We start from the raw sequence: 25,547 nt of genomic DNA on the forward strand, positions 1-25,547 counted from the left end.
GTAAGGCATCAGTTTGCCTTGCATGAGACCAATCTGTGTTGATCTTGGGTATCCCATCTGGTCCTCTGAGCCTGCCAGGAGTGATTCCTGAGTGTAGAGCCAGAAGTAGCACTGGAGTGTCATTTGGTGTGCCCCAAAACAAAACAACAACAACAACAACAAGATGGGTGAGATTTTCTTTCATTGTTTTTAAAAAATTTTTTTAAGTTTCTTGTTAAATTACCAGTTTGTTCATCTTTTGATATTAAAAACTGTCCACAGTAGAGAATTTGTAAACTGTAGAAGTGAATAAAGATGAGAATAAAAATCAGTGGTTGTTTTCTGCTAACAAACCAACATAAATGTTCTGGAGGCTTGGCTTCTGAGATGTTTCCTGAGCTTCTGTGAGGAGTCATGAATTAAACACCTCGGGGACAGTCAGGAAACATAAACAAGAGAAGAGGCTTGGGGAGAAAAACTCAATCTGGGGAAACTTCAATGATAAGGTAAGGAGGGGGAAAGCAACTTGGTGAGGATTCTGGGAGGCAGTAGGGAGCAGTGGGGAACAGTTGGGGATACTGGGAGACAGTAGGGGTCAATTGGGAGCAGTTAGGATCAGTGGGAGGCAGAGGGGACTCTGAGGGGACACAGTGGGGTCTGTAACAGGCAGGGCTGCTCAGTGCCAGCTGCTTGTTATCTTGAGGATAAGAGGGTCCAGGTAACCGGACACATCCTTCTAATGACAGGGGCTCACTAACCCATTGAGTGCCTTCTTCCCCCTCCCCCACACACACACCTTACCTTCCTCCACAGGCATCCTTAATTCTATTTGCAATGCCCACTTGTTTGTCTCTAACTTTGACTTTGTCCACTCATTAGTTTTATATCCTTATATTTCACATCTTGTCCCACGCTTGTCTTTTCCCTTCTGACTTATTTCACTGCATACATCCTCTCGAACCTTTTTTGAGCTCCTTCCATGTGGTTGTAAATGGCTAAGTTTCATATCTTTTATAGCTGAATCATATTGCACCATATCTTCTTTATTCAGCAATCTCTCCTTGGGCATTTTCACCACTTCCAGATCATAGGTATTGCAAATAGTGCTGCAATAAGTATGGCATGGCTGTAACTCAGTGTAGATGTTTCATGGTCCTTGGACAGAGATCACACCATCAGGTAGCTCATTTCTGTAAGAAGCTCCATACAGGTCAGAGCACAGCAGTTAAGACGTTTGCCTTATACACTGCCAACCCTGGTTTGACCTTTGACATACTGAATGGCCCCCTGAGCCCCACCAGAAGTGATTCCTAAGAGCCAGAGCCAGAATAAGCCCTGAACATCAGCAGGTGTAGCCCCCAAATTTAAAAGAAATAAAGAAGCTTTATATTACTTTCCAAATTATACCCACTTGCTTTCCAGGCTACAGTGCATATGGCTCTCTTTTTCCAACACAGGCTTGAGTTGCTTTTGTAAATCATTCTCCTTGGTGGGAGGTGATGGGTGGGACCTTGCATTTCCCTGGTGTTCAGTGATAATGAGCATTTTGTTTATTTAGTTTAGGGGCCACACCCAGGGGTGCTCAGGACTTAATTCTGGTTTTGCACTAAGAAATCACTCCTGGTGGACTCAGGACCAGACAGGGTGTCAGATCAAACCCAGACTGATCATGTGTAAGGCAAGTAAGTGCCCTACTTGCCTTGTACTAGCTCTAGCTCCAGATAATGAGCTTTTTTTTTTTTTTTGGTTTTTCGGGCCACACCCATTTGATGCTCAGGGGTTACTCCTGGCTAAGTGCTCAGAAACTGCCCCTGGCTTGGGGGGACCATATGGGCCACCAGGGGATCAAACCGAGGTCGCAATCTTTCCTTGGCTAGCGCTTGCAAGGCAGACACCTTACCTCTAGCACCACCTCGCCGGCCCGATAATGAGCATTTTAATATGCTTTTATTGGCCATTAAATGTACAATATGAAGTTCGATTGGAGAAGTGTCTACTCAAATCTCCTTACCCATTTTTTGATTTATTTTTTTATTTTATTTATTTGGTTTTATTAGTGTTCTAGTCTGAATTCTTACATATATTGGATATTAATTGACCCCTTATCAGATGAATGAAGTAAAAATTCCTTCTCTAGGGGCTGAACCATGGTACAGTGGACTGGACTCTTGCTTAGCACACAGCTGACACAGTTTGACTCCTGGCATCATATATGGTTTCCCAGGCTCACTAGGAGTGATCTCTGAGCTCAGAGCCAGGAGTCAGCCCTGAGCGTCATTGGGTATGGCCCTCTAAACCAAAACAAAACAAAACAAAACAAAACAAAACTATTTCCTTCTCCAGTTCACTGAGCTGTTTGTCTTCATCCTTTTTTTTTTTTTTTTTTTTTTTTTTGCTTTCCAAGTTGATGCAGTCCCAGTTGTTTATCTGTGTGCAGTGGGCAGCTGTGTGATGCGGGGCTTGCAGTCCTGTTCCACCTTGTTCCAGCCAGGACCCAGGTCAAAGGGCTCTAGCAAGCATTTCCCTCTCCCCTGCTATGTGCATAAACCAGCAGAGAAGATCTTCTGATAAGTGTTTCTTGTACCCCCTCTAAAGTCCAAAGTCTAAAGGGTGTGGAGTATAATGGAGTGGGGTGGGGGCACTTCAGAACTTCCTGCCCTTATTTGGGGGCTCCAAGAACACATGGGTGCTCCTAGCACTGCTGGGATGATGGTCACAAGACACACTGCCATTGTACTGCCCAGGGTTCAGGGACTAGGAGAGGAGCCTTCCAGCACCCCATTCCTGTCATCCCAGATAAGCTGACATTCTGGGAACCTGGTCTGCAGATTCCAGGTTCTTCAGAAATCATCCCTGGACAGCTCCCAGCATCTATGATCAGGAAGGGCTGAACCAGGCCTGGAGGTCACCCATTTCAGTTCTGGTCTGTCCATCTCCCTCATCCTGGCCTGCAGCTAGGAGTTCCAGGTTCCAGGCTGCATCCTGCATCTCCACCCCCAGAGGAAGCCCTGGGCTTTAGGACAGAGTTCACCTGCCTCCCACGCCACCCCAGACATCCTTCCCAATGACACAGAAAGAGGAAGCTGCAGGTCCCACCTTCTGAGCCCCACATCCCCTTCACCAGGGGATCCCAAGTCCTCAACACCCACCCAGGCCTGGAGCCCTGGACTTCGGGGTGCCGACAGCTCTGTGCCCCCGACCCCACAAAGCTGGGATTGGAGTAACTGCCCCATCCTTTCTATTGATGGGGGCTTTCTGCAGGGTCAGTGTGAGCTGCTGGAGACCCTGACTTCACTTCATAGCATTGTGGGTCACCAAAGATGCAAGGACTGGTTGTCTGGAGCACTGGGGGCAGAGGGACTAGGGGTTTCTACATTCCTCACAGGCCTGAGGAGACAGGTACACAGTACCATGCCCCAGTCCACAGGGTGGGCGACCAGACAGACAGACATCAGCCTGTGGCTGCTTCAGTAGTACCATCCCCATCCTGCCTTGCCTGCTGTTGTCCATCTGGGGGAGCCTGGAGCTTTTCTTGCCTGTTGCTCTGTCCAGCAGAGTTCCAGATACTGAACCTCATCCTGGTGTGAGAAGTGGCGCTGGGCTGAATGTCGTGGGCTCAGAGCCCCACATCCCCTTCACCAGGGGATCCCAAGTCCTCAACACCCACCCAGCTTCAGGGGTCGCCACTTTAGCAGCTCTAAGGTGGTGAGGGATGCGGATGGGAGTGGTGGGAGATGGGGAGTCCTGCCCAGTTCCCCACATATGTTTCACAAGCCACTGCTGCCCAGAGCAGGAAGGTAAGCGGCACAGGAAGTGGTGACGTGCTGTGGGTGTGGGGGCCGAGACCAGAGGGACACACTGCTCTGAACAAAGCCGCTCAGGACAGACTGGCTGAGGATGGCGACCTTGAGGCCCCGGGAACCCCATCTCCTCCTGCTCCTCCTGCTCGGGATCTCAGGTGAGTGCTGAGCCCCAAACCCTGAGGCCAGTCTGGAACACCCAAGGACCAGGGTGCCGTGGCTCTGCCGAGGAGCCCACCCTGTTGGCTTCAGTTCCATGGCCACAGGTTGGTCCTGCCTTTCTGTCGGGGGGTAAGTGCTGGACCGCACCATCAACTCAGTCCTGGCTCCTATGTCCCTACCTTCAGTCACCACTGCCTATCTGGCAGTCTGCTTCTCGAACCTTCTCCTCTCGAGGTGCTCTGTTCCTCCTATTTTAAGCTGATTCTGGAGCATCCCGTGTCCTGTGTGGCTCTGTGAGGCCTTAGCCCCATGTGCCTCTTGTGTAGGCTCCTCAGACCTCCTGGGAACGTTTCTGACTGGACACGACCTCAGAAGAGGGTGCAAATGGCTGCACTTTCCACCTGCTGCCCAGTGGGTTGGGAGCACAGGCCAGGGGCCTTATACCAGCCTGGACCCCTGCAGAGCCTCTGAGACATGGAGCTTCAGGGCCTGGGCACGCAGGGTCCAGTGGCATCTCGGTCAGTGTCCATGTAGGTAGTGGCCTTGTGGGATTCTTTCTCCTTTGACCTCCTGTAATAGATAAACAGGCCCCAGGGAAACAGAAAGGCTGTGCCATGCCTGTCCCCTGTCCTTTGTGGCTCATTCCTTTGTGTTTTGAGAAGTGTCTTTTATAAAGACTCAGCCAGTTCACTACCTTTCTACTGACAGCAAATGGTGATTTCCAGCTCCACATAAGATTCCTTCTTTATGGAATGCTTTTGAGCTAGTGGCCACTCACTCACTCACTCACTCACTCACTCACTCACTCACTCACTCACTCACTCATTCAAGAAGTACCAGAGAGCCAGAGAGATAGCACATTTGTCTTGCATGCATTCGACCTAGGTTCTATCTCCAGCATTCCATAAGGTCCCCAGAGCCTGCCAGGAGTGATTTCTGAGTGCAGAGCCAGGAGTAACCCCTGAGCACCACCAGGTGTGGTCATAAACAAAACAAAAAACAATAAAAGGAGTAGTGCTAATGGTTGCTTCTCTGTCCTGAACTGTATCACCATGTGGTCTTCTCCCTCAAGGAGCTCCCAACACAGAAATGACAGCCCAGGGCCAGCTTTGAGGCAGAGCTGGGTGAAGAAGTGAGGGTGGATGTATTCTTGTATCCAGCCAGGTTTAGGGGTCTGGGCTAAGTGCCTCTAATATCCCCCAAAATAATCACAAATAAGATACTTTCCTTTTTCTTAGGACTAGTGCCTGCCCAGGGCTCCACATAGGACCGCTCTGTGATTTCAAGGGATTCAGGAGGCAGGTTTTGCTGACATCCACCTAAGGCTGCCCTGCACCCAGCACCTTATCTCCCCTGGGCTCTCAAGGAGTTTGGCTTCTCCCCATAGATCTCATTGCCTTCCGTTCCTATCCTCATGTCTCTCCTTCTTCCTCTTATTTTCTCTTCCTTCTTTTTTAAAATTGCCAACAAGAGTTACAGACATAGCCCAATTGGTGGGAGGCCTTGAGTCGGATGCCTGGCACCACATCCCCGACCCTGCACTGTGAGGGCTACACTATGAGGGGAGACCCCCCACCCACATACACACCTGCATCTGGGACCAGCCCTGAGGATGTGGCTGATCCTGAAGAATAACAGTGGTTCATGTTCTGTGCCAGGCACTTAGCACTTGCTTCTTGCCTATCTAAAGGACTGCCAACTAGGACCAGAGGAAGTGTTGCCAAACCCAGAGAAGGGAACAATCCGTAATGGTCAGAAGGAGACAGGCTGTGTGGAAAGTGTGGCCAGATTGGTTGCTACCAGGGAGATGGCTTAACAGGCTGGACCACGGCTTTGCAAGCAAAAGGCCTGGGTTTGGTCTCTGATACCACAAGGTCCTTCAGGATTGGTGGCAGCCATCCCTAAGCACTAAGCCCAGAGCCAGAGTAGCTCTTGAATATTATTGTGTGTGGCCCAGAGATTGAAAGGAAAAAAATGGGGCCGGAGAGATAGCATGGAGGTAAGGTGTTTGCCTTGCATGCAGAAGGTCAGTGGTTCTAATCCCGGCATCCCATATGGTTCCCTGAGCCTGCCAGGAGCGATTTCTGAGCATAGAGCCAGGAGTAACCCCTGAGCGCTGCCGGGTGTGACCCGAAAACCAAAAAAAAATAAAATAAAATAAAATAAAAAAAAATACAACTCTTTTTTTTTTTTTTTTTTTTTTTTTGGTTTTTGGGCCACACCCTGTGACGCTCAGGGGTTACTCCTGGCTATGCGCTCAGAAGTTGCTCCTGGCTTCTTGGGGGACCATATGGGACGCCGGGGGATCGAACCGCGGTCCGTCCTAGGCTAGAGCAGGCAAGGCAGGCACCTTACCTCCAGCGCCACCGCCCGGCCCCAAAAATACAACTCTTAAAAGCAAGTTGCAGGATTGGATTGGGGCCATTGTGCAATAGGCAGGGTGCTTCCCTTGGACATGGCTGATCCAGATTTAATTCCTAGAATCCCCTATAGTTTCCAGAGCCTGCCAGAAGTGATTCCTGGTGCAGAGCCAGGAGTAATAACTGAGCACATATGGGTGCAGGCCACATCCCTCCACCAAAGATTCCCCACAGACTGGAGAGTCTTGTGAACTGAGTTTGCTAATGGGGCAGGGATTGAGAGGGGATACAGAGACAGGGTGGATGGATGTGGACACCATGGTGGTGAATGTAGTGTAGATATTGTACTACTGAAAAATAAAGTAATATTAGCATTACTGTAAATCACAGGGCATAAGTGGATAATAAAAAAAAAAGATATGTTGCTAAATGATCCTGGGAATTTTAAGATAATGTTTAAAGATCTGATAGAGTTCTAGTGGTTAGGGACTTGTTTTGTATGCAGCTACCAAGGTTTGATCCCTAGCACCAAATATGGTTTCCCACCCAGCCGTGATCCCTGCTGATGTGAGCATCACCAGCAGTGATCCCTGAGCACAGAGCCAAGAGTAAGCCCTGAACACCACCTGCTGTGGCTACACACACACACACACACACACACACACACACACACACACACACACACACGGAAATTCTGGTGTTTTTTTTGTTTTGTTTTGTTTTGTTTTGTTTTTGGTTTTTGGGCCACACCCTGCTGTGCTCAGGGGTTATTTCTGGTTATCTGCTCAGATATAGCTCCTGGCAGGCATGGGGGACCATATGGGACGCCCAGATTCGAACCAACCACCTTAGGTCCTAGATCGGCTGCTTAATGCCACTGTGCTATCTCTCCGGCCCACAAAAGGAAATTCTGGTATATTTTTGGGACCTTTTCGAAGGAGCCTGTTATAGCTATTGCTTATGTTCTCATATAGTTTAGTTGTTTGTAAACTAAACTATTGTTGTTGTATACTTAGTTGTAAAAACTACACAGGCATTACTTTTGGAGAGAAAAATATGTGGACACATACATTCATGCAGTGGAAATATGTACATATGCAAAAACAGTCTGAGGAAGAAATTTTCACCTCCTGCATAATAGCACTGACATACAATGAGCAGAGCCCTTGGTGCCTGAAGCCACACAGCCAGGAAAGTGACCCAGAGCTTCCATCTGGTGAGGGGTGAAAGTTTCCCCACTCCATCAGGACAGGTGGTTTTCAGTTCTGGCACCTCCTCCAACTGGCAGATGGCCTTGTAGAGACCAAATGGTCTAGGAAGCCTGTTTGATAAAGAATGTCCACATTACAGCAGGCAGCTGTGAGCACCTTAATGGGAATGTGGGATAAAGAGACAGCCAAGACAGAATCCATCCCAAAGGGAATTGCACTCAAGACTTATGTCAGAGGGCCAGAGATACAAGAACTTTGGAAAGCCTGAGAGTGAGCAACTACAGAAAAACCATAGGCAGACTCCCTGGAGGAGGGAATAAAGGAAATAGCTCTGGCATATAAACCCTTTTATTTAAGAGAGCATGTGCAAATCCTTTTCACATCCTTCCCCTAAATCTTTCAACTGGTCCTCTGAGAAGAGGGAGAAACTGAAAGCAGGGAGATTAGGATTCCAGCTCAAGGGTTCTCAGGTAGTCACTCTGGCTTCCTCCCCTAGGGATGAAAAGTTTTGCAGATGCATCGGAAGAGGAGCCGAGAAAACCCTGCAAGGGGCTCATCAACAAGGACCACTATGACTTATTCAGTATCAATGACACTGCTGAGTGCTTCTCCAAGTGTAGGGCGGGAAGTCTTGAGTCCTGCAACCCAGGAAACCTGCAGAGGTGAGGAGATTCTTGGCCTCTATGAGGGCTGGGGAGGTTAGGAAGGGAAGACGGTGGTCCCGAAACCCCAGAACAAATGGGGCCCATCTCACCCTCCTATCCACACTCCTGCTTAACCACAAGACCCCTCTTAACCTGAGGAGGCAGAGATGAACCAACTCTGTCCCTGCCATGGTGCCAGCACAGCCAATGCCTCTAGCACCTGACACTGCTTAAAGCTGACCTAAGGTGCAATTTAGCACCGAGGAGAGAAGTCAGCTGAAGCTTCCCAGAAGAGGCTACCTGGGAAGGGATTTTGAAGGTTGCATTGTAGTTTTCTAATTAGATGCAAGCCATGTTAGGGGGTATAGCAACATAACGTCAGAGAGGAGTGGAGAACTACAGGGAATATTTTGAATTACAGAAGAGTCAAGTGCTAGGAATGAAGGCAATACTGAGAGATGGGTTGTGGGGAAGTGGGACAGGGGTTTTGATAAGACTAGCTAAGAATTGAAAGAAAAGCAAGGACTAGAGTGTGAAGGGCCATATAAATCACATTAGTGTAGAATGCAGCAGGGCTGAACATGGGAGAAGAGGGTATCACAGTCAGACTTCAGGAAGGTACCATAAAATTTGGAGCATCACCGATGAAAATGGAGCATACATCCAGGCTGCTGGAAGTGGCTATAGTGACCCAAGCAAGAGGAAAGCCTGAAAAGGGCAGAAAGGGGAATGGAAAGACTAGGGGATGGATGATCAACAGACCCAAGGGCTAACAAGACTGAGGGGCCAAGAAAGAGAGAGAAAGAGGGAAGGTCTAGGAAAACATCTACAGTCACTTCCAGAGCCATCTTGGCCTCTCATCCCTCCTCCTATCCAATCAAAGTTACCACAACTCTGGGCCCAGAGTACTACTAGGATAGCAGGTAGGATGCTTGCCTTGCACACAACCAACCTGGTGTCCCGACATCTCAGATGGTCCTCTGAGTCTGCCAGGAGTGATCTCTGAGCGCAGAGCCATGAGTCAGCCCAGAGCACCATTGAATATGACCCAAATACAAAATAATCAACCAACCAAACTCTCCTGGCTTCTCAGCATGGTGACATTTCATGCTTATTTGTTGCACAAATGGCAGAGAAGTTCCTGTACTCTTGCTGTTTGGCCGCAATCTGATGACTGACTGACCAACTTCCTCTCAGCTGCCAGACATGCCCCCACACCTCCTTTATCGGCCCCTGCCACTTCTCAGCTCCCTGAGCCTGTACCAGGGGTTTATTATTATTATCATCATTATTATTTATACTTATTATTTTCTGTTTCCAGAAAACCATTGAAGTGTGGTACTTGTCATTTATTGGGCATTTTTCTGTCCTTTTTGTGAGTCGACTTTTTTTTTTTCATCACACCCAGCGGTGCTCAGGGGTTACTCCTAGCTCTGTGCTCAGAAATGGCTTCTGGCAGGCTCGGGGGACCATATGGGATGCTGGGAATCGAACCACTGTCTGTCCTGGAAGCGTATCCTTGCTGTGTGCAAGAAACGCCCTACTGCTGTGCTAGCTCTCCGGCCCCTGTGAGGATCACTTTTAAGTAGTATGCTCACTTAGTAGATTTATTTCAATTTTCCTTAGTAATTTAGGAACTTTTTGTTTGTTTGGGGCCACACTTGGCAATGTTCAGGGGTTACTCCTGGCTCTGCACTCAGGAATCACTTATGGCCTGCTCAGAAGATGCTGGACATAGAATACAGGCCAGCCAGGTACAAGGCAAGCAGCCTCCCCACTGTACTATGACTCTGGTCTCTCTAACCATTATCTTGACAACAGCTGGCTGGTTTTATCTGATGAGCAGAAGTAGTCCGGGAATTGAGAGGCCCCAAGTAATTTAGGGGCCCATCTATTCAGTAAATTCAGTGGTCTGAAGAGTGTTAAGATATTCCTGCAAAGGTTGGTTGTAAAACCTTGTACTTTCTTTTTTAATATAACAAGTAAAACAGGCAGAGTATAGAAAGATACTATATCTTATAAACACACACATACACAAAAAGAAACAAAATAGATTTGAGTAGTTATATTTATAACAGTCAAAAATGATGCTTTGATGGATGTAAATGTTGTAATTAAAAGTTCAATGGTAAGTTGGAGAGATAGTAACATTGGGCAGGGAGTTTGCCTTGTATGTGGCCAACCTGGGTTCAATCTCTGGCATCCTATATGGTCCTCGAAGCTTGCCAGGAGTGATACCTGAGTGCAGAGCCACAGATCTGTGCAAGGTTGGGGTATGACCCAATAAACAAAAACAAAAATTCAGTGATACCTCTATGCTTTTAATTTTAATTTAATTAATTTTATTTTATTTTTATTCTATGCTTGAATAATTTTATATACTACCAAACATAAAATAACTTTTAAGAATTTAATTGAGAACCAGATCACAAAGCTTTCCTTTGAGAAATAGAATTGGGCTATTTTTCTGAAGTCAAATAAAATTGTATGAAGCAAGAAATTTTTTACTAAATGAAATGTACTGTTTTGTTGAGTAACAGTAAAATCACAAAACTGCTTCATTGAAAATTTAAAATATCAATCAAAATTTTCAAAGAACTTACCTATATGGTAGGTTCAATTGAAATATATATGTGTATATATATTCATGAATTTGGATGACTTTGTCCCACAGTTTCTGCTAATAGCATTCTTTTCTTTGTGTGTGTGTGTGTGTGGGGGGGGGAATGTCCATCCAGCAGTGCTCAGGGCCAGTTTCAGTGATGTGTAGATAACCATGTGTTGCTGAGAATAAAATCAGGGGATTCCAGATGAAATGCATGCATTCAACCCATTGAGCTTCTCCCAGGCTCTGGCTAGCATTCTTTTATTATTGTTATTATTATAACACCATGATTTACCTAGTTGTACATAATACAATCATTTCAGGCATTAAATGTTCAAACACCAATCCCACCACTGCAGTGATCTTTCCTTCACCAATGTCCCCAATTTCCCAACCATTACCCTAGCTTGCAGTCTTGCAGGTACAAACAAATGTACTTCATGTTATTTGTTACAACACAAAAAATCAAATGTAATAACCAAAACTTAGATCAACAAGGTTCAACTTGACATAATTACTATATAGTTCCATAGTGTTACTAACGTCAGAGTTTAAGGATTTACTGAGATGTGGTTGGTGCTAGTTGCGTCTTCTTGGTGACAGTTTAGGCTCCCTGAGCTTGGTAGATTACTCTGTAATCTATTTATCAAATTTCCTGTGATACTACTGACCTGACATTACTATGAAATTTTGAAGTGTTGATAATCTATTGATCTAAAACAATGGTGGCTTGGCAGTTTGAAAAGGGTTAGTCGCCAAGCTGAGTGGTTTCTGTTAAAGGGTGGAGGGTGTGGTGCTGGGCTGCTGTGGTTCACACACACACACACACACACACACACACACACACACACACACACACACACACACACACACACACACACACACACCATAACCCACCACTTTCTGAGAAAGCCCCAAAGGGATCATCCAGACCAGACTATCTTGGAAGAGTGGACAGCCATTGTTGTCTTTTGGAGCTTAGTAGAAGAATTGGTAGTTTTCTCCTGGCTAGCTTTCTTGTTGCCTGCCCCACCCACATTTTCACACATTTGTATGGATAGCTTTTCCTATTGTGCAATGTTTATGATCATGTCTGGATATTTTCCCTTAGTAACTGACTGTTATTAAAAAATAACATCAAAATAGGAATTTCCTTTTGGCTTCAGACCTAAAGAGCAGTTCTGAGGACCTTGAAGCTAAGGAGAGGAACCCCAGAGCTCTTGAAGTTTCCAGGTCATGGAGAGCACCATGGGCTTGCCTCACCCTAAACTTGGTTTCTTTTACATTGTTAGTACTTTACTTAAACACTGTTTTTTACGTAGTTGCTCATAACACATTTGTTTCTGTCATCCCAATACCACCACCAGTGTAACATTCCCTCACCATTGTCCCCAGATTCCCACATGCCCCTAAGCCTGCACTGTTGGCAGACATGGAATAATTTACTTTATATTGCTTCTTTACAACTAAGTCGTAATGGATTTATAAAAAAGAAAATTCAGCAAAAGAAAGTTTGTAACACTTGTTATCTCTCACAATGAGGTAATTAAGTCATTGTAGGAAGGCTTATTATGTTGGGTGCTGCTAGTTGGTCATTCTGTATTATTGGTTTCGTATGTTACCCCTGGGTGGCTTCTATCACACCTTGACAGCTAATTTGGGGTGTCACTTTTGGAAAATTTGGTGTATGGCTGATATGCAGCTATGCACTCCTAAAATTTTAGGTTCTCTGATTGACATGCTGATGACTGTGAGACATATCTGTCACTGCCAGGGCTCCCAGACATATGGAAGGCCAGGGGAAGGCTGCCAGCATTCATTCTGAGAAGACCCTAAGTATCTCAGCCCAAATACCAGCATTTCTGGAGTTCTTGCCAGAACTCCAGACACTTAAGTGTCTCTGCAGAGATCAATGATAAATCAGTAAAATTGGGTCATTGCCTTGGCAGTTATTGAGAGTGTGGGTATAGCTGCCCAGGCTTCAGCAAGGCAGAGACTTGACTTACCTCTTCTCCCTAGAGTGCCTCAGTTTTCAGCTCTGAGACTGGTCCCCATGACTTTTCCATGGCATAATTTACATCTCTTTCAAGAATAAGTGAGTCTATGGAGCTGGCTGAAGAGCAGACATGGTGGTGGTTGTGTCATCCTAACTTCTAAGTAGATGACAAAGAGGCTTTAGTTAAATCAGAGTTAACTAACCTTACTGTTCTATATTTTTCCAACTCCAGTTCAGTCTCAAAAGCCAATTCTATACAGGTCAGGTTCCAAAGGCAAAATCCCTAATATTCAATTGGTACCTAATAAAGGTTCTTATTTATGTCACATAAACAGCTCACCATTGGAAACAGAACTCTCTTCAAAGAACATACACGGTGTCCAATAAACATATGAAAACCTGCAACATGTCACACTCTTTAGAGCAATGCAAATTAAAACCTTAGTGAAACTAGACTCACTTATACTCACTAGATTGGCTGATTAAAAGTAAAATGAAAGGGGCCAGAGATATAACTCAAAGGACTATGGCATGTGCACAGCCAAGGTGTAATTTCCAGCACCATATGGTCCCTCTCACACCACAAGAAGTAATTTCCAGGCAACATGTGAGGGGGTACCCCTGAGTACTGATGAATTGGTCTCCAATTCATCACTACTTATGCCACCACCAATCACCAGCACCCCAAAAAATATGCAAAGTAACAAATGATTAGTAAGGATGCAGAGAAATTGGGATCTCATCCAGTGCTGGTGGAAATGAAATATTTGCAGCCAAAATCAGTCTTAATTCCAGGTGAAGTCAAAAGCTAGAATTTTAGGGCCAGAGACATAGTACAGGGGGTTATGTGCTTTTCTTGCATCCTACCAGCACTGGTTCAAATCCCACATATGACCCAAATACTTCCTAAGGTCACTTCCTGAGCACTGAGCCAGGAAAACCCCCTGCACACAGCCAGGTAAAGTCCCCCCAACTCTCAATAAATTAGAATTACTATATGGCCCAGTAATTCTCCAATGAATTGAAAACAATTCTCTAAACAAAATCATGTGCATGAATGTTCAAAGGAGCTCTATTCTCAACAGCCATAAAGTGGAAACTGTTCAAGTGTCTATCCACTAATAAATGGATGGAAAAAGTATGTGATATCCATGTAAAAGAATGTTAGTCATATATGGAAAGAAATCAAATCCTTACACGGGACACGACATGAATGAATTCGGGCTGGGGCAGCTAGGGGTGAGTCATGGAGGAACTCAGCCTGCAAGACTCTACTTTCTTCTGACCTTGATTGGGCAGGTACTGGCTAGACCTGGAGCGTTTTCTGGTGGAGAACGTCACGAAGTTATGGAACACATCTGTTGTCCAATCTGATGTTGTGAAGGCTCTCGTCCAGAATGTTAGCACCAGTGTCCCAGAAGACCTGCACTTCTCTCTAACCCCCTCTGAGGTGAAGAACTTCCACATGCCTGTTGTCTAGGGTATCCCCATCTTCCTAGAGTCTGTTCTTATTGTGGCAGCCACATCCAGAAATATGCAGGTGTTACTCTTAGCTCTGCACTCAGGAACAAAACACTACTGGCAGTGCTTGGGGGACCATACAGGATGTTAGGTATTGAACTCGTGTCAGCCACATGCAAGGCAAGCACTCTACCCACTATACTCTCTCTCCAGCTCTCTGGGATCTGTTCTTGGCAAATCCTAGCATCTTCTTCTCCTCAATTCTCTCTCCTTGCTTGGGGAGCAAAGGTACCCAGGGTCTGAGTGGGGTCCATTCTGAGGACAAAGCTAAATGCTGGGGGTCAGGAGACCTGGGTGCTAGAGTTAGATTTGGGACACATCACACAGATCCTCCAGGAACCCCCTATCTATCTTCTGAACCCCAATCCTCTATACAATGAGCTTGAAGGTTCTGCTATGTCTCAAGCCCTTGCACACTCCTTCAGTCCAGGCATTGGGGATAGACTTGTGGAATGGTGCCACCAGGCACAGGGCTTCCATCGGTATGGACCTGGACCCTGCTCTCCTTGACCTGTGGGGGTGATTTCAGGCCAAGGTGGTGATGGTGGACCCATTTCCAAAGTCAGGGGTGGATGAAAAGCAAATGAGGCCATGCCCAAAGAAAGTTCTGGGCCACAGGTTCTATCCCCCGTCAGAGTAAAGCTGAGGCAGGGATTCAGGTAAGTGGGCTCTGGACCAGAAACTGAGATCAGGCTGGAGATGGGGGGTCTCTCTCAACTCCTGATCATATCCTCCAAGCTTTCTGAGTGGGCATTACAGTATCCACAAACCACCCTCACGTCCTCTGTGCAGGCTTCAGCTAAGAAGGGGATGTTTGGCTCCCCAGACCCTGCTGTCCCGATGTTCAGTGATGTTTTAGAGGCAAGACAGATGTGATCGGGCTGCTCTCCCTAGGAATAGGAAGGTCAGAGAAGGAGCAAAATATGCTTCAGAGGGCTGGGGGTATGGCTCATGGGGCTGATTCACACTTTAATGAGGGAGGCCTGGTTTTAATCCCTGGCAGCAAATGTCCCTAGAGCATCACCAGGAGTGACCTCCAAGCATAGAACCAGGTGTAACCTCTGAGCACTGTGAACACAAAATAAATTAAAGCAGGACTTTGCCAGGACCAGAATGACAAAAAAAAAAGAGGTTAAGCATGTGCCTTACAAACATCTGACTTGGGCTAGAGTCCCAGAAGCACCTCTTAAGGTCCTCTCAACACTGCTAGTGCCTCTCAACACTGTCCTGAGCACAGGACCAGAAGTAAACCCTGAACACTGCTGGTGTGGCCCCCAAACAAAAATTAAAAAGGAAGGGAAGGAGGGATGGATCGAGGAAGGAAGGGAGGGAGGGAGGGAGGGAGGGGGGGAGGGAGGGAAGGAGGAGAGAGGGAGGAAGGGAGAATGGGAGGGAGAGAGGGAGGGAGGTAAGAAGGAAAAAAGGGAGGGAAGAAGGAAGAGAGGAAAAAAGGAAGGAGGAAGAGAGGGAGGAAGAAAGAGGAAGGAAGGGAGGGAAAAAGGAAGGAGGAAAGAGGAAGAGAGGGAGGAAGAAAGACAGGAAGGGAGGGAGGAAGAGAGGGAAGGATGAAGAAAAGAAGAGAGGGAGGGAGGAAGAGAGGGAGGAAGAAAGACAGGAAGGGAGGGAGGAAGAGAGGGAAGGAGGAAGAAAAGAAGAGAGGGAGGGAGGAAGGGAGGGAGGGAGGAAATAAGGGAAGGAGGGATGGAAGAAGGAAGGGAGGAAGGAAGGAAAATGGACTTTACAGTTAGCAGAGAAATTAGTGTCCTAATTTGATATTTGGGGAGGCTCGAGGGCACATCCAGGTATGCTCATGGTTACTGCTGGCCAAGGATCTAGTCAAGGTCTGTCACTTGCAAGGGAAGTGCCTTAACTCTGTGCTATGTCTCCGGCCCTGATTTCTCAGCACTTAGCAAATGTGTGTAGGGTGAGTACTGATGGCAAGCTCCTGTGAATGCTGCACTGTTTGCATGGAAAAACTGAGTCAGTACTGTAGCTATCAGGACCTGGCCAAAGGCACCCCCAAAATGACCCCCTCGCACATGTGAGCTGGGTGTTCCGTGTTCCCATCCTTGAAGCCCCCTGACATGCTCATGGCTCCCCACTAATTCCACTCTGCATTCTGAGAAAATGGGACTCCATAGGTGCCACCTCGTGATGATCTCCAGTTGATCTGCTTAGGCCTCAGTTTCCCTCCCTGGGGTGAAGGTGGGGAAAAAATCCTGGAGGGAAATCACTTGTGGTTGGTTTTGTGGTTGTAGGTTCCAAAGCAGATTATGGGGGCCCAGCAGCCCTCAGACAGGGTCCGGCTGCCCCGAAGCCTTTTCAAATCCCTGCAGGGTCACGGGCGAAAGGTTCGCTTGGCCATCACCACCCTGAATATTGGCTCAGGGGAGATCTTCAAGGTGAGCAGAGGTGGGACAGAGGCTTGGAGGGTCAAGCCTGACCTGGGTATGTCTGGAGTCCTGGCTGAAGGGGAGGAGCTGATGCTCAAGGGGGGGATGCTCAAGGGGCTTTCAGGGACTGCCACAGGGTGACAGAGCCCATCTCCAAAACACCCCATACTCGCTGTACTTGCCCCACTCTTGCCAATGCCCCTGGTCATGTGTGTGTGTGTGTGTGTGTGTGTGTGTGTGTGTGTGTCTGTGTGTGTGTGTGTGTCTGTGTCTGTGTCTGTGTCTGTCCACATCCTCAGAGCATGTGTGCCAAGTGTGTGGCCCTGAAGCCCCTGACAGGCAGATATGTGTATCCAAGTGCTGGGGGTTCGGTTCTTGCTCACCTGACATCCCAGCTGTTCTAGCTTCTGTCTCTGCACTCCTCTAGTTACGGAGAATAGAGGCGCCCCATGGCCTGGAGTAGAGGGCCAACCCTGTCTCAGCTGAATCCCTGGGGGCAAAGGAGGAAGGTGGGCCATGATCCATGGGCCTCTAGGTCCAGTCTTGGCCCTCCAAGCAAAGGTCACGGTCTGGGATTCCCTAGACACCTCAGTCCATCTGTAGTCTGGACTCCTCCACAGGGCCCCCAACTGAGTCAGGAGGATGGCAGTTTTGTGCTCAACAAACGCCTGGTGGGGCTGAGTTTGAGCCTCAAGCCTGTCCACAGGCTACCGGAGCCTCTGGAGATTACCTTTTCCCATCCACCGCAGCCTAAGGTGAGTGCCCACCTGAGAACACCCGGGACTCTGAACCCAGCCCTGCATCCTCCCCGGTATACCCAGGGGAGCCGCACTCACAGCCTTGCTCAGTAGCCCACCTTACTGGACACTGTTTCCTGGGCACCCTGACACCCCACCCTGCCTGTCCCGGACTCCCTCTCTGGTTTCAGAACATGACCTCCATCTGCGTCTTCTGGGATGTGGATGAAGGTAGGGCTTGAGTTCTTCTCCGGGTGCTGGTGGGAGGGTGTGAACTGGCCCTGCAGCTCCTCCCTGATTCCTTTCTCCAGGGCCAGCAGGAGACTGGTCTTCCCGGGGCTGCTCCACAGTGCGGGAGACCACTAAGACTGTGTGTCAGTGCGACCACCTCACCTTCTTCACCCTGCTCGTGGTGAGACCTCCTGGCAGTTCTGGGGGTCAGTTCTGGGTGGTTTCAGCCCCAGGGAAGAGAGAGTGGGGGGTGGACCTGGCCTGCAGCTCATGAGGTTGGGGGTCGCCCACAGAGGCCGATCTTAGACAAGGCCACTGTGCAGGCCCTCACGCGCATCTCCCAGGCTGGCTGCGGCACCTCCATGGTCTTCCTGGCCTTCACCATTGTCTTCTATGCTGCCCTGAGGTAGGTAACTCTGCCCCCAGTCCTGGCTCCTTCCTGTCCTCAGCGTTGAATTCACTCTGGCCAGGCATTCTGAGCCTGATGGCTTCTCCAAACCTCAGTTTCTTCGCCTATAAAATAGGGCCAAAGTGTTCTTGCGATTTCAGTGCCAGTGGTGGAAATGCAAAAGACTCAAGTGCAGAAACTCAACGAGAATGTGAGATTTGTGCAATCAGAGAATCCTTGCCCACGTAAGCTCCTTTCAGTTCTGGCTGGATCTAGGGGCTTGAAGAAGGACAGCTTCTCAGGGTCTGGATTTCTTTTTTATCAGGCAGGTCAGGCAGTGGCTCTGACCCAGGGTTCGTTCTTCCAGATTGCTCTACAGTCTGAGCTGCCTGCAGAGTAAACATTCCACATGCAGGCTCAGAAGTAAGATCTAAAGTTCTTCTGGGAAATAATAGTCTTAGACTCAAAGGAAGTTGCAGGAACCCAGGGCTTCTCCCCCATTTTCCCTGAGTGAAGTGTGGGTTTCCTTTGAATCTTGTCCAAACCACAAACTGACATTGAGACAGTGCTACTGGAATACACATCCCATCGAGCTCTCACCAATTTTACACACAAGTATGTGCCAGTGGGTGCTTTGCATAGAAGTGCATGTGGATGCATGCACAGCTCTAGGCGAATGTAGCCCATATTACTACACTGGACTTAGACCATGCATGTGTGCATGTAGGTATGTATATACCCATGTAAATGCAGTGAGGTTTCTAGAGGAACTGGGGCTCACAGTGTCACAGAGTAGAGTGTGTGTGGGTGTCTAGCTAGGCTCAGGGGGTGCCTGTGCTCTGGTTCCTTAGCAAAGCAGATTCCAGAGGCCTCGGGCCCAGTGCTTGGAGTCCGGGGCTACCCTTCCACGTACCCATGCGCTGTCTGGTCCAGTCACACCCTTGACCAAGAAACTCAGGGCCTCCCCCTGTTTAGGGTGCCAAGCTGAAGCTGCTGAGGAGAGACTAGGGGCAAAAGCTATACTGCACCTTGGGAAACATCCCATTAGCCTGGAGCAAGGGTGGCAGATCTGGAACTTCCAGAGCCCCTAAAAGAAAGGTGGAGGGATGTGCAGCAGACAGAGGAGGGAGGCTGGAATGTGGGAAAAGCACAGCACACACAGGGATTTCAGTTCCTGGAGGAGGATGTGACACTGAGCCAGAAGCTGCAATCTAGGGAGGAGCCCCAGCACCAGAGCTGGGGGCTGTGATGTCAGGGCCTAGGCTCTGGGCAGAGCAGACTCTGGGGAGGGGAGGCTTGAGTGTCCTCTGGAGCTGCCACCCTTCTATCCTTAGGTTCTCTGGGCAGAGGTTAAAGACGGAAGATGCCCCCAAAATCCATGTGTCCTTGAGTGTGAGCTTGTTTCTCCTGAATCTAACCTTCTTCATCAACATGGGACATGGCGCCTCTGACTCAAGCCCAGCTTGCAAGGCCCGTGGTGCCATCTTTCACTACTATCTACTTTGCACCTTCACTTGGATGAGCCTGGAGGCCTTTCACCTCTACCTGTTGGTCATCAAGGTCTTCAACACCTACATCAGCCACTACTTCCTGAAGATCAGCCTTGTGGGCTGGGGTAGGCATAGCTGTGGGAAAGTGGGGGAGAGGCACTGCTTGTGGGATGAGTGGTGGGAGGACAAGGATGGGGCCCCAATGATTCCAGGACTTCTCCCCTGTGCCAGGCCTGCCTGCCCTCGTGGTCATTGGCACTGCGAGTGCTAACAGTTATGGTCGCTATGTCATCTGTGATCAGGACCTTCGAGTTACGCTGGAGCTGTGAGTGGGGGTCAGGAGGAAGGGGTGAGGTGGGGGACAGCTGAGAAGAGTGGCCAGGTGAAGCTTCTTCAGAGGCAGTTACTCCTGGTCAAGGGGTAAACTGAAGCCTAGAGAGAGGTGCCTGAAGTAGAGCAGATGCCTGATGGGAGAACTTTTACCCTCCCTGTATTGTAAAGTGTCCACCCAAGGCTTGTGCTAGGAGGGCCTGGGGAAGGCCTTAGATGTGAAGGTCACAGGGACTTGTGGGTAGGCCTGGTGTGGGGGACTTCAGTTGACAGCCCATAATGAGAGCAAATGGTTTCCATCAGGAGGGCTCAGGCACACAGGAGAGGTCCCTGTGCATGTTTGTACAAGAGAAACAGAAATTGTGCCTAATTTTCCACTATTTATTGAATTTCAATAGACACAGAACACCATTTTAGTTAGATACCATTTCTAATGAAATATACATGAAAACAAGAATTTCATTTCAATTCAAAATCCACTCACAATGGAAACCTCAAAGGAAACCTCAAAGAAAACTTCTTTTTATCTGTTAAATGTGCACACAGCCATTCTCGTAGATAATGAAGCCTTACCAAGTTCCTCCTAAAATCAAGAACAAGGGGCAGGGTATGTCATTGCAATGTTCTTTTGGGGATGGTGTTTTTTGGCTATATATATATATATATATATATATATATATATATATATACATACATACATATATATATATATATATATGTTTTGGTTTTTGGGCCACACCCGGTAACGCTCAGGGGTTACTCCTGGCTATGCATTCAGAAGCCGCTCCTGGCTTGGGGGACATTATGGGACGCCGGGGGATCCAACCTCGGTCCGTCCTAGGCTAGCGCTGGCAAGGCAGACACCCTACCCTCTAGCACCAATGCGCCAGCCCCGCAGCCTAATTTCTTTTAAAACAAACAAACAAAAACAGGATTTGCCGGGGCCAGAGAGACAGCATAGAGGTAGGGCGTTTGCCTTGCATGCAGAAGCATGGTGTTCGAATCCCTGCATCCCATATGGTCCCCCGTGCCTGCCAGGGGCAATTTCTTTCCTTTTATTTTTTTATTTTATTTATTTATTTTTTTTGGTTTTTGGGCCACACCCAGCGGTCCTCAGGGGTTACTCCTGGCTGTCTGCTCAGAAATAGCTCCTGGCAGGCACGGGGGACCATATGGGACACTGGGATTCGAACCAACCACCTTTGCTCCTGGATCGGCTGCTTGCAAGGCAAACGCCACTGTGCTATCTCTCCGGGCCCCAGGTGCAATTTCTGAGCGCAGAGCCAGGAGTAACCCCTGAGCGCTGCTGGGCGTGATCTCCCAACCAAAAACAAAACAAAACAAAAACAAAAAAAACAGGAATTGCCTTGCACACAACTGATCCAAGTTCAATCTCCATCAAACCATATAGTCCTCTGAGCCTACCAGGTTTCCTTAGTCCTTTGTGGCCTGCATCTAGAGACTGTGATCTAGAGTGAGCAGGACTGTCTTAGGTCAGGTGTCCATCTCTAGTCCAGTAATTCCTGAGCATAAGACCCAGTAACCCCTAAGCACGGACGGGGTGACCAAAAACCAAACCAAATAAAGAAAAACACATGAGGGCAAAAAACAGAACTCTGGGGCTAAATGAAGCCTTTGCCCACCTCCACCCAGTCTAAAGAGTTAACAGACTGAAGCCCCCAGGACACTATCTCCCTCTTGCTGTTGAAGATCAGCAACTGAGACTTCCTCCCCCCCCCCCCCCCAGCTCACTGGCCAGGGGCTGCCACTTCCTGATCCAATGCCTATTCCCCTTTCAGGTGCTGGTTCTGTAAAACCGCCCTCTCTGCCCTCTACACCACTGTCCACGGCTACTTTATCATCACCTTCCTCTGCAATGCCGTAATCCTGGGTCTGGTAGCTTGGAAGATCTTCACTCTGCCAAGTGCCACAGCAGGCAAGGAGAAGAGCCAGAACTGGAAGGCAGTGCTCACCATGCTGGGCCTCTCTTCTCTGCTGGGCATGACGTGGGGGTTGGCCGTCCTCACACCGCTGGGCCTGTCCATCATCTACATCTTTGCCCTGCTCAACTCCCTGCAAGGTGGGGGTTTCCCTCCTGTGCCTGGACCAACTGTCTTGTCCAATAGTAGGGGTTGGGAGTGCATAGGAGATGGCTGGCAGGAAACAGGATTCCAGGTTGGGATAGTATAGTGGGTAGGGCACTTGCCTTACATGCAGCCAGCCTGTTTGATCCTCGACATCCCATATGGTTCCCTGAGCACTGCCAGGATTGATTCCCAAGTGCAGTCAAGAGTAAGCCCAGGGCATAACTGGGTGTGACCCTCTAAAAAACATATCAAGAAAAATAATAGGATCCAGGGTTGGGGAGATAGTACAGGTGCTAGTTTTTTTGTTTTTGTTTTTGTTTTTTGTTTTTTGTTTGAGTCACACTTGGCAGTGCTCAGGGGTTACTCCTGGCTCTAAGCTCAGAAATTGCTCTTGGCAGACTCAGGAGACCATTTGGGATGCTGGGATTCGAACCACTGACCTTCTGCATGCAAGCCAAACACTTATCTCCATGCTATCTCTCCAGCTCCAGCTGCTAGTCTTTTTTTTTTTTTTTTTAAAAAAACATTTATTAAGATTTTGAGGCCACACCTCAAACCCTGGTGCTCAGGGGTTACTCCTGGCTCTGCCTCAGAAATCGCTCCTGGCAGGCTTGGGGGACCATGTGGGATGCTGAGGAATTGAACCTGGGACTGTCCCAGGTTAGCTGCATGCAAGGCAAGTGCCCTACCTACTTTGCTCCAGCCCCAGGTGCTAGTCTTGAATGCAATGGACCCCATTTCAATTCCTGTTTCACAACTGGGATCACTTCTGAGCACAGAGTTGAGAACAGTCCTTTGAGCACTGACAGGTCTGATCCAGACATCCCCCCCTCTCAAAAAAGAAACAGGATTCCTGGGGCTCGAGTGACAGTACATCGGATAGGGTGCTTGCCTGGCATGTGGCTGACCTGGGCTCAATCCCAGCATACCGTATGGTCCCCTGAGACTGCCAGGAGTGATTTCTGAGCACAAAGCCAGAAATTAACCCCCAAGCACCACTGGGTGTGACCCCGAAAACACAAAACCAAACAAAGAAAAGGATTCTATGCAGGCTTCTTCTAAGTAGAGATACTGATTTTATTTATTTACCTATTTATTTATTTATTTTTTTGAGGGGACCATATTAGTCTCAGAGCTTACTTCCAGTTCTTATTTCTATGACAGAACTCCCACTCTTGTGTGTGTGTGAGAGAGAGAAAGACAGAGAGAGAGAGAGAGAGAGAGAGAGAGAGAGAGAGAGAGAGAGAGAAGAGAGAGAGAAAGAAGAGAGAGAGAAAGAAGAGAGAGAGAGAAGTACACCTTGGGGGGTATAAATGCAGGTCTTCAGAAGAGAATAAGTAGTGCATGCTTTATCTCGGGGACTCTGATTTTTATAGCCAAAATATTTACTTAGTTCTTTTTTTTTTTTTAGAGCTGAGTCTTATTTATGCCTGGATTTCCTGTTAGTTCTCGAACTTTTTCCTTGTTGTTTGGTTTTTGGGTCACACCCGGTGATGGTCAGGAGTTATTTCTAGCTCTGCACTCAGAAATTGCTACTGGCTTGGGGGACCATATGGGATGCCGGGGTGTCGAACTGTGGTTCATCCTAGGTCAGCCGCTTGCAAGGCAAACACCCTACCGCTGCGCCACTGCTCAGGCTCCGAATTTTTTTCTTTTTAACAGTGGGATTATTATTTCCCCTTTGGGTAATGGCCAGCTTGGCCAGCCAATCCCCTGAGGGCACCCTAGACTCCCAGAGATGTCCCATTCTTCAAGGCTCTCTCTTCCCTGCAGGTGTCTTCATCTTCTGCTGGTTTCTGGTGCTCTACTTCCCACATCAGCGGTCCACTGCCTCCTCCTCTGGCACTGCCCGAGTCGACCAGGCTCAATTCACATCTCATGAGTAGGGGGCTGCCGACCCCCCAGTCCTGGGCATTCTGGACTCAGCTGAGGCTGGCTATGTGACCTTGAGTGATAGTGTATTTCCCTTTGGGCCTGTTTTCATGTCTGTATGAAGTGGCTGGGGATGGAGGGTCAAAGACCCGATGGTATAAAGCTTCCATCTGGATGCCCCCAAGGTTCTGAACACACTCCTGTCACCTGGAGATGCTGCCAGTCAGAGCCATGACCTCATCCCCCCTCTCAGCACTTCTGGCCCTCTCTGCCATCACCCACTTTCCGGTCCCAGAATGGGCTTTGACAGTGGTCTCCTCCATCTTACCACTAGAGGAATTTAGTAAAGTTCTTGACCCCTTGGGTGTGGGCAGTGCAAACTAGAGGTTTGCTTTGGGGTAGGGAAGTGGGATTCATCCTGTCATCCAGTCTGTCCTGGTGCTTATTCTGATAGAAAAGCCCCATTCTTCAGGGGTTGACCAGACTGTAAGTATCTGAGAACTGAATTTCAGGGAATGCCACTGTTGTGTAGGTAATGCACAATGAAATTAAAATAAAACAGCAGCTTTCTCTGAAGAGCTCAAGGTTTGGATTTGGGAAGCACTAACTCACTGTCTGCTGGTGTCTTTGTTCTGTGGGAGGAGGGAGAGAAAGGGGTAGAGGGGGAGGCTGGACCAAGAACCTGAAGCAGTGTGAATTAGATTCCATCAGTTCATCAGTTCTTAACCAGGTTAGCCTCGGTTAGTATAGAGAAGAAAAGGGGATAATTCTCAGGGAAGGCCTCTCTTAAATGGGTTCCTGCCTTTCAGTAGGATTTTTATTGACTGAGTCTCTGATTTACTGTAATGGTTTCTTCTGCACATCATTCTGACACTACATCCACCCCTTGTGTACCCTCTTTTTCTCCCAGCACCCCTCCCTCTCAATAGTGAGAAACTATGCCCCAATTCAATTGTGTGGGTCAGTTCTCCCTTTTGACCTCTGCTGCTACCACAACTCATTTTTTTTCATCTCTAAGAAAGAATAAAATTATGCAATTTGCAGCCACATGGCTGGAACTAGAGTGCTGAGTGAGGTCAATTGGAAGGAAAGAGACAGATACAGAATGATCTCTCATATTTGGGACTGAGACACTCAGTGAATTTGTTTTGAGTTGAACCCAATTTTTAGTCTGCCTTGGACACCCCTTGTCACATGACTTACTACCTCAAGCAAACTGCATGAGACCACTCTAGTCCTCTAATCAGCGTCACTGGGCTGGAGGGACAATGATCGAAGCTCTGCACAGCTGAGAGAAGATGGTCCAGTGAGAGATGAGGTATTGTCTCCCAGGATGGCATCTTTGTGCTCTGCCTGCACTTACCACTTACTGTCTCTGTTCTGTACCATCAGACTCAATGGCTGATGTCATATAACACCAACCAGCCTTTCAGGTGCTGAGTCTGGACTAGCCTTCCCCAAACCAAGCATGGGCTGCTGCCTCCCCACAACCCCCACCCTGACACTTAACCTCTATTTCACAACTGGGTGCTGGTTTTCTCAAGCGGAAACCAAGAGGCCCAGATGACAGAGATAAAGGTGAAGGAGGAAAAACCATCTTCTTCAAAAAAGCTGGTCATGGGACTGGAGAGATAGTATATCTGGGAGAGTGCTTGCCTTGCATGTAACTAACCTGAGTTCTACCCTCGACTTCCCATAGAACTCCTAAGAACTGCCAGGAGTAATTTCTGAGTGCACATTT

General features: G+C 48.1%; 1 protein-coding gene across 1 annotated transcript; it reads left to right on the forward strand.

Annotated features, from left to right (window-relative positions):
- The first annotated feature begins 3,876 nt into the window (after positions 1 to 3,876).
- ADGRG3 (adhesion G protein-coupled receptor G3) lies at positions 3,877 to 23,820 on the forward strand. Its single transcript, XM_049787406.1, has 13 exons — positions 3,877 to 3,937; positions 4,268 to 4,459; positions 8,009 to 8,174; positions 14,057 to 14,207; positions 16,537 to 16,680; positions 17,292 to 17,426; positions 17,600 to 17,639; positions 17,720 to 17,820; positions 17,933 to 18,045; positions 19,362 to 19,642; positions 19,749 to 19,842; positions 21,647 to 21,927; positions 23,708 to 23,820. Exons 1-13 carry the CDS (start codon positions 3,877 to 3,879, stop codon positions 23,818 to 23,820), a joined length of 1,872 nt encoding a protein of 623 aa, XP_049643363.1.
- Positions 23,821 to 25,547: the final 1,727 nt, after the last annotated feature.

Source organism: Suncus etruscus, chromosome 14 (genome assembly GCF_024139225.1).
Source record: "Suncus etruscus isolate mSunEtr1 chromosome 14, mSunEtr1.pri.cur, whole genome shotgun sequence".
Taxonomy (NCBI): Eukaryota; Metazoa; Chordata; class Mammalia; order Eulipotyphla; family Soricidae; genus Suncus; species Suncus etruscus.

What these genes read in the sequence shown, in the direction of transcription:
- ADGRG3 (XM_049787406.1), top strand. Translation starts at nt 3,877, where the DNA reads ATGGCGACCTTGAGGCCCCGGGAACCCCATCTCCTCCTGCTCCTCCTG. An exon ending in CTTCTGGGATGTGGATGAAG is followed by an intron (nt 17,640 to 17,719) that starts GTAGGGCTTGAG and finishes TCCTTTCTCCAG; the next exon opens with GGCCAGCAGGAGACTGGTCT. An exon ending in GTCTTCTATGCTGCCCTGAG is followed by an intron (nt 18,046 to 19,361) that starts GTAGGTAACTCT and finishes TTCTATCCTTAG; the next exon opens with GTTCTCTGGGCAGAGGTTAA.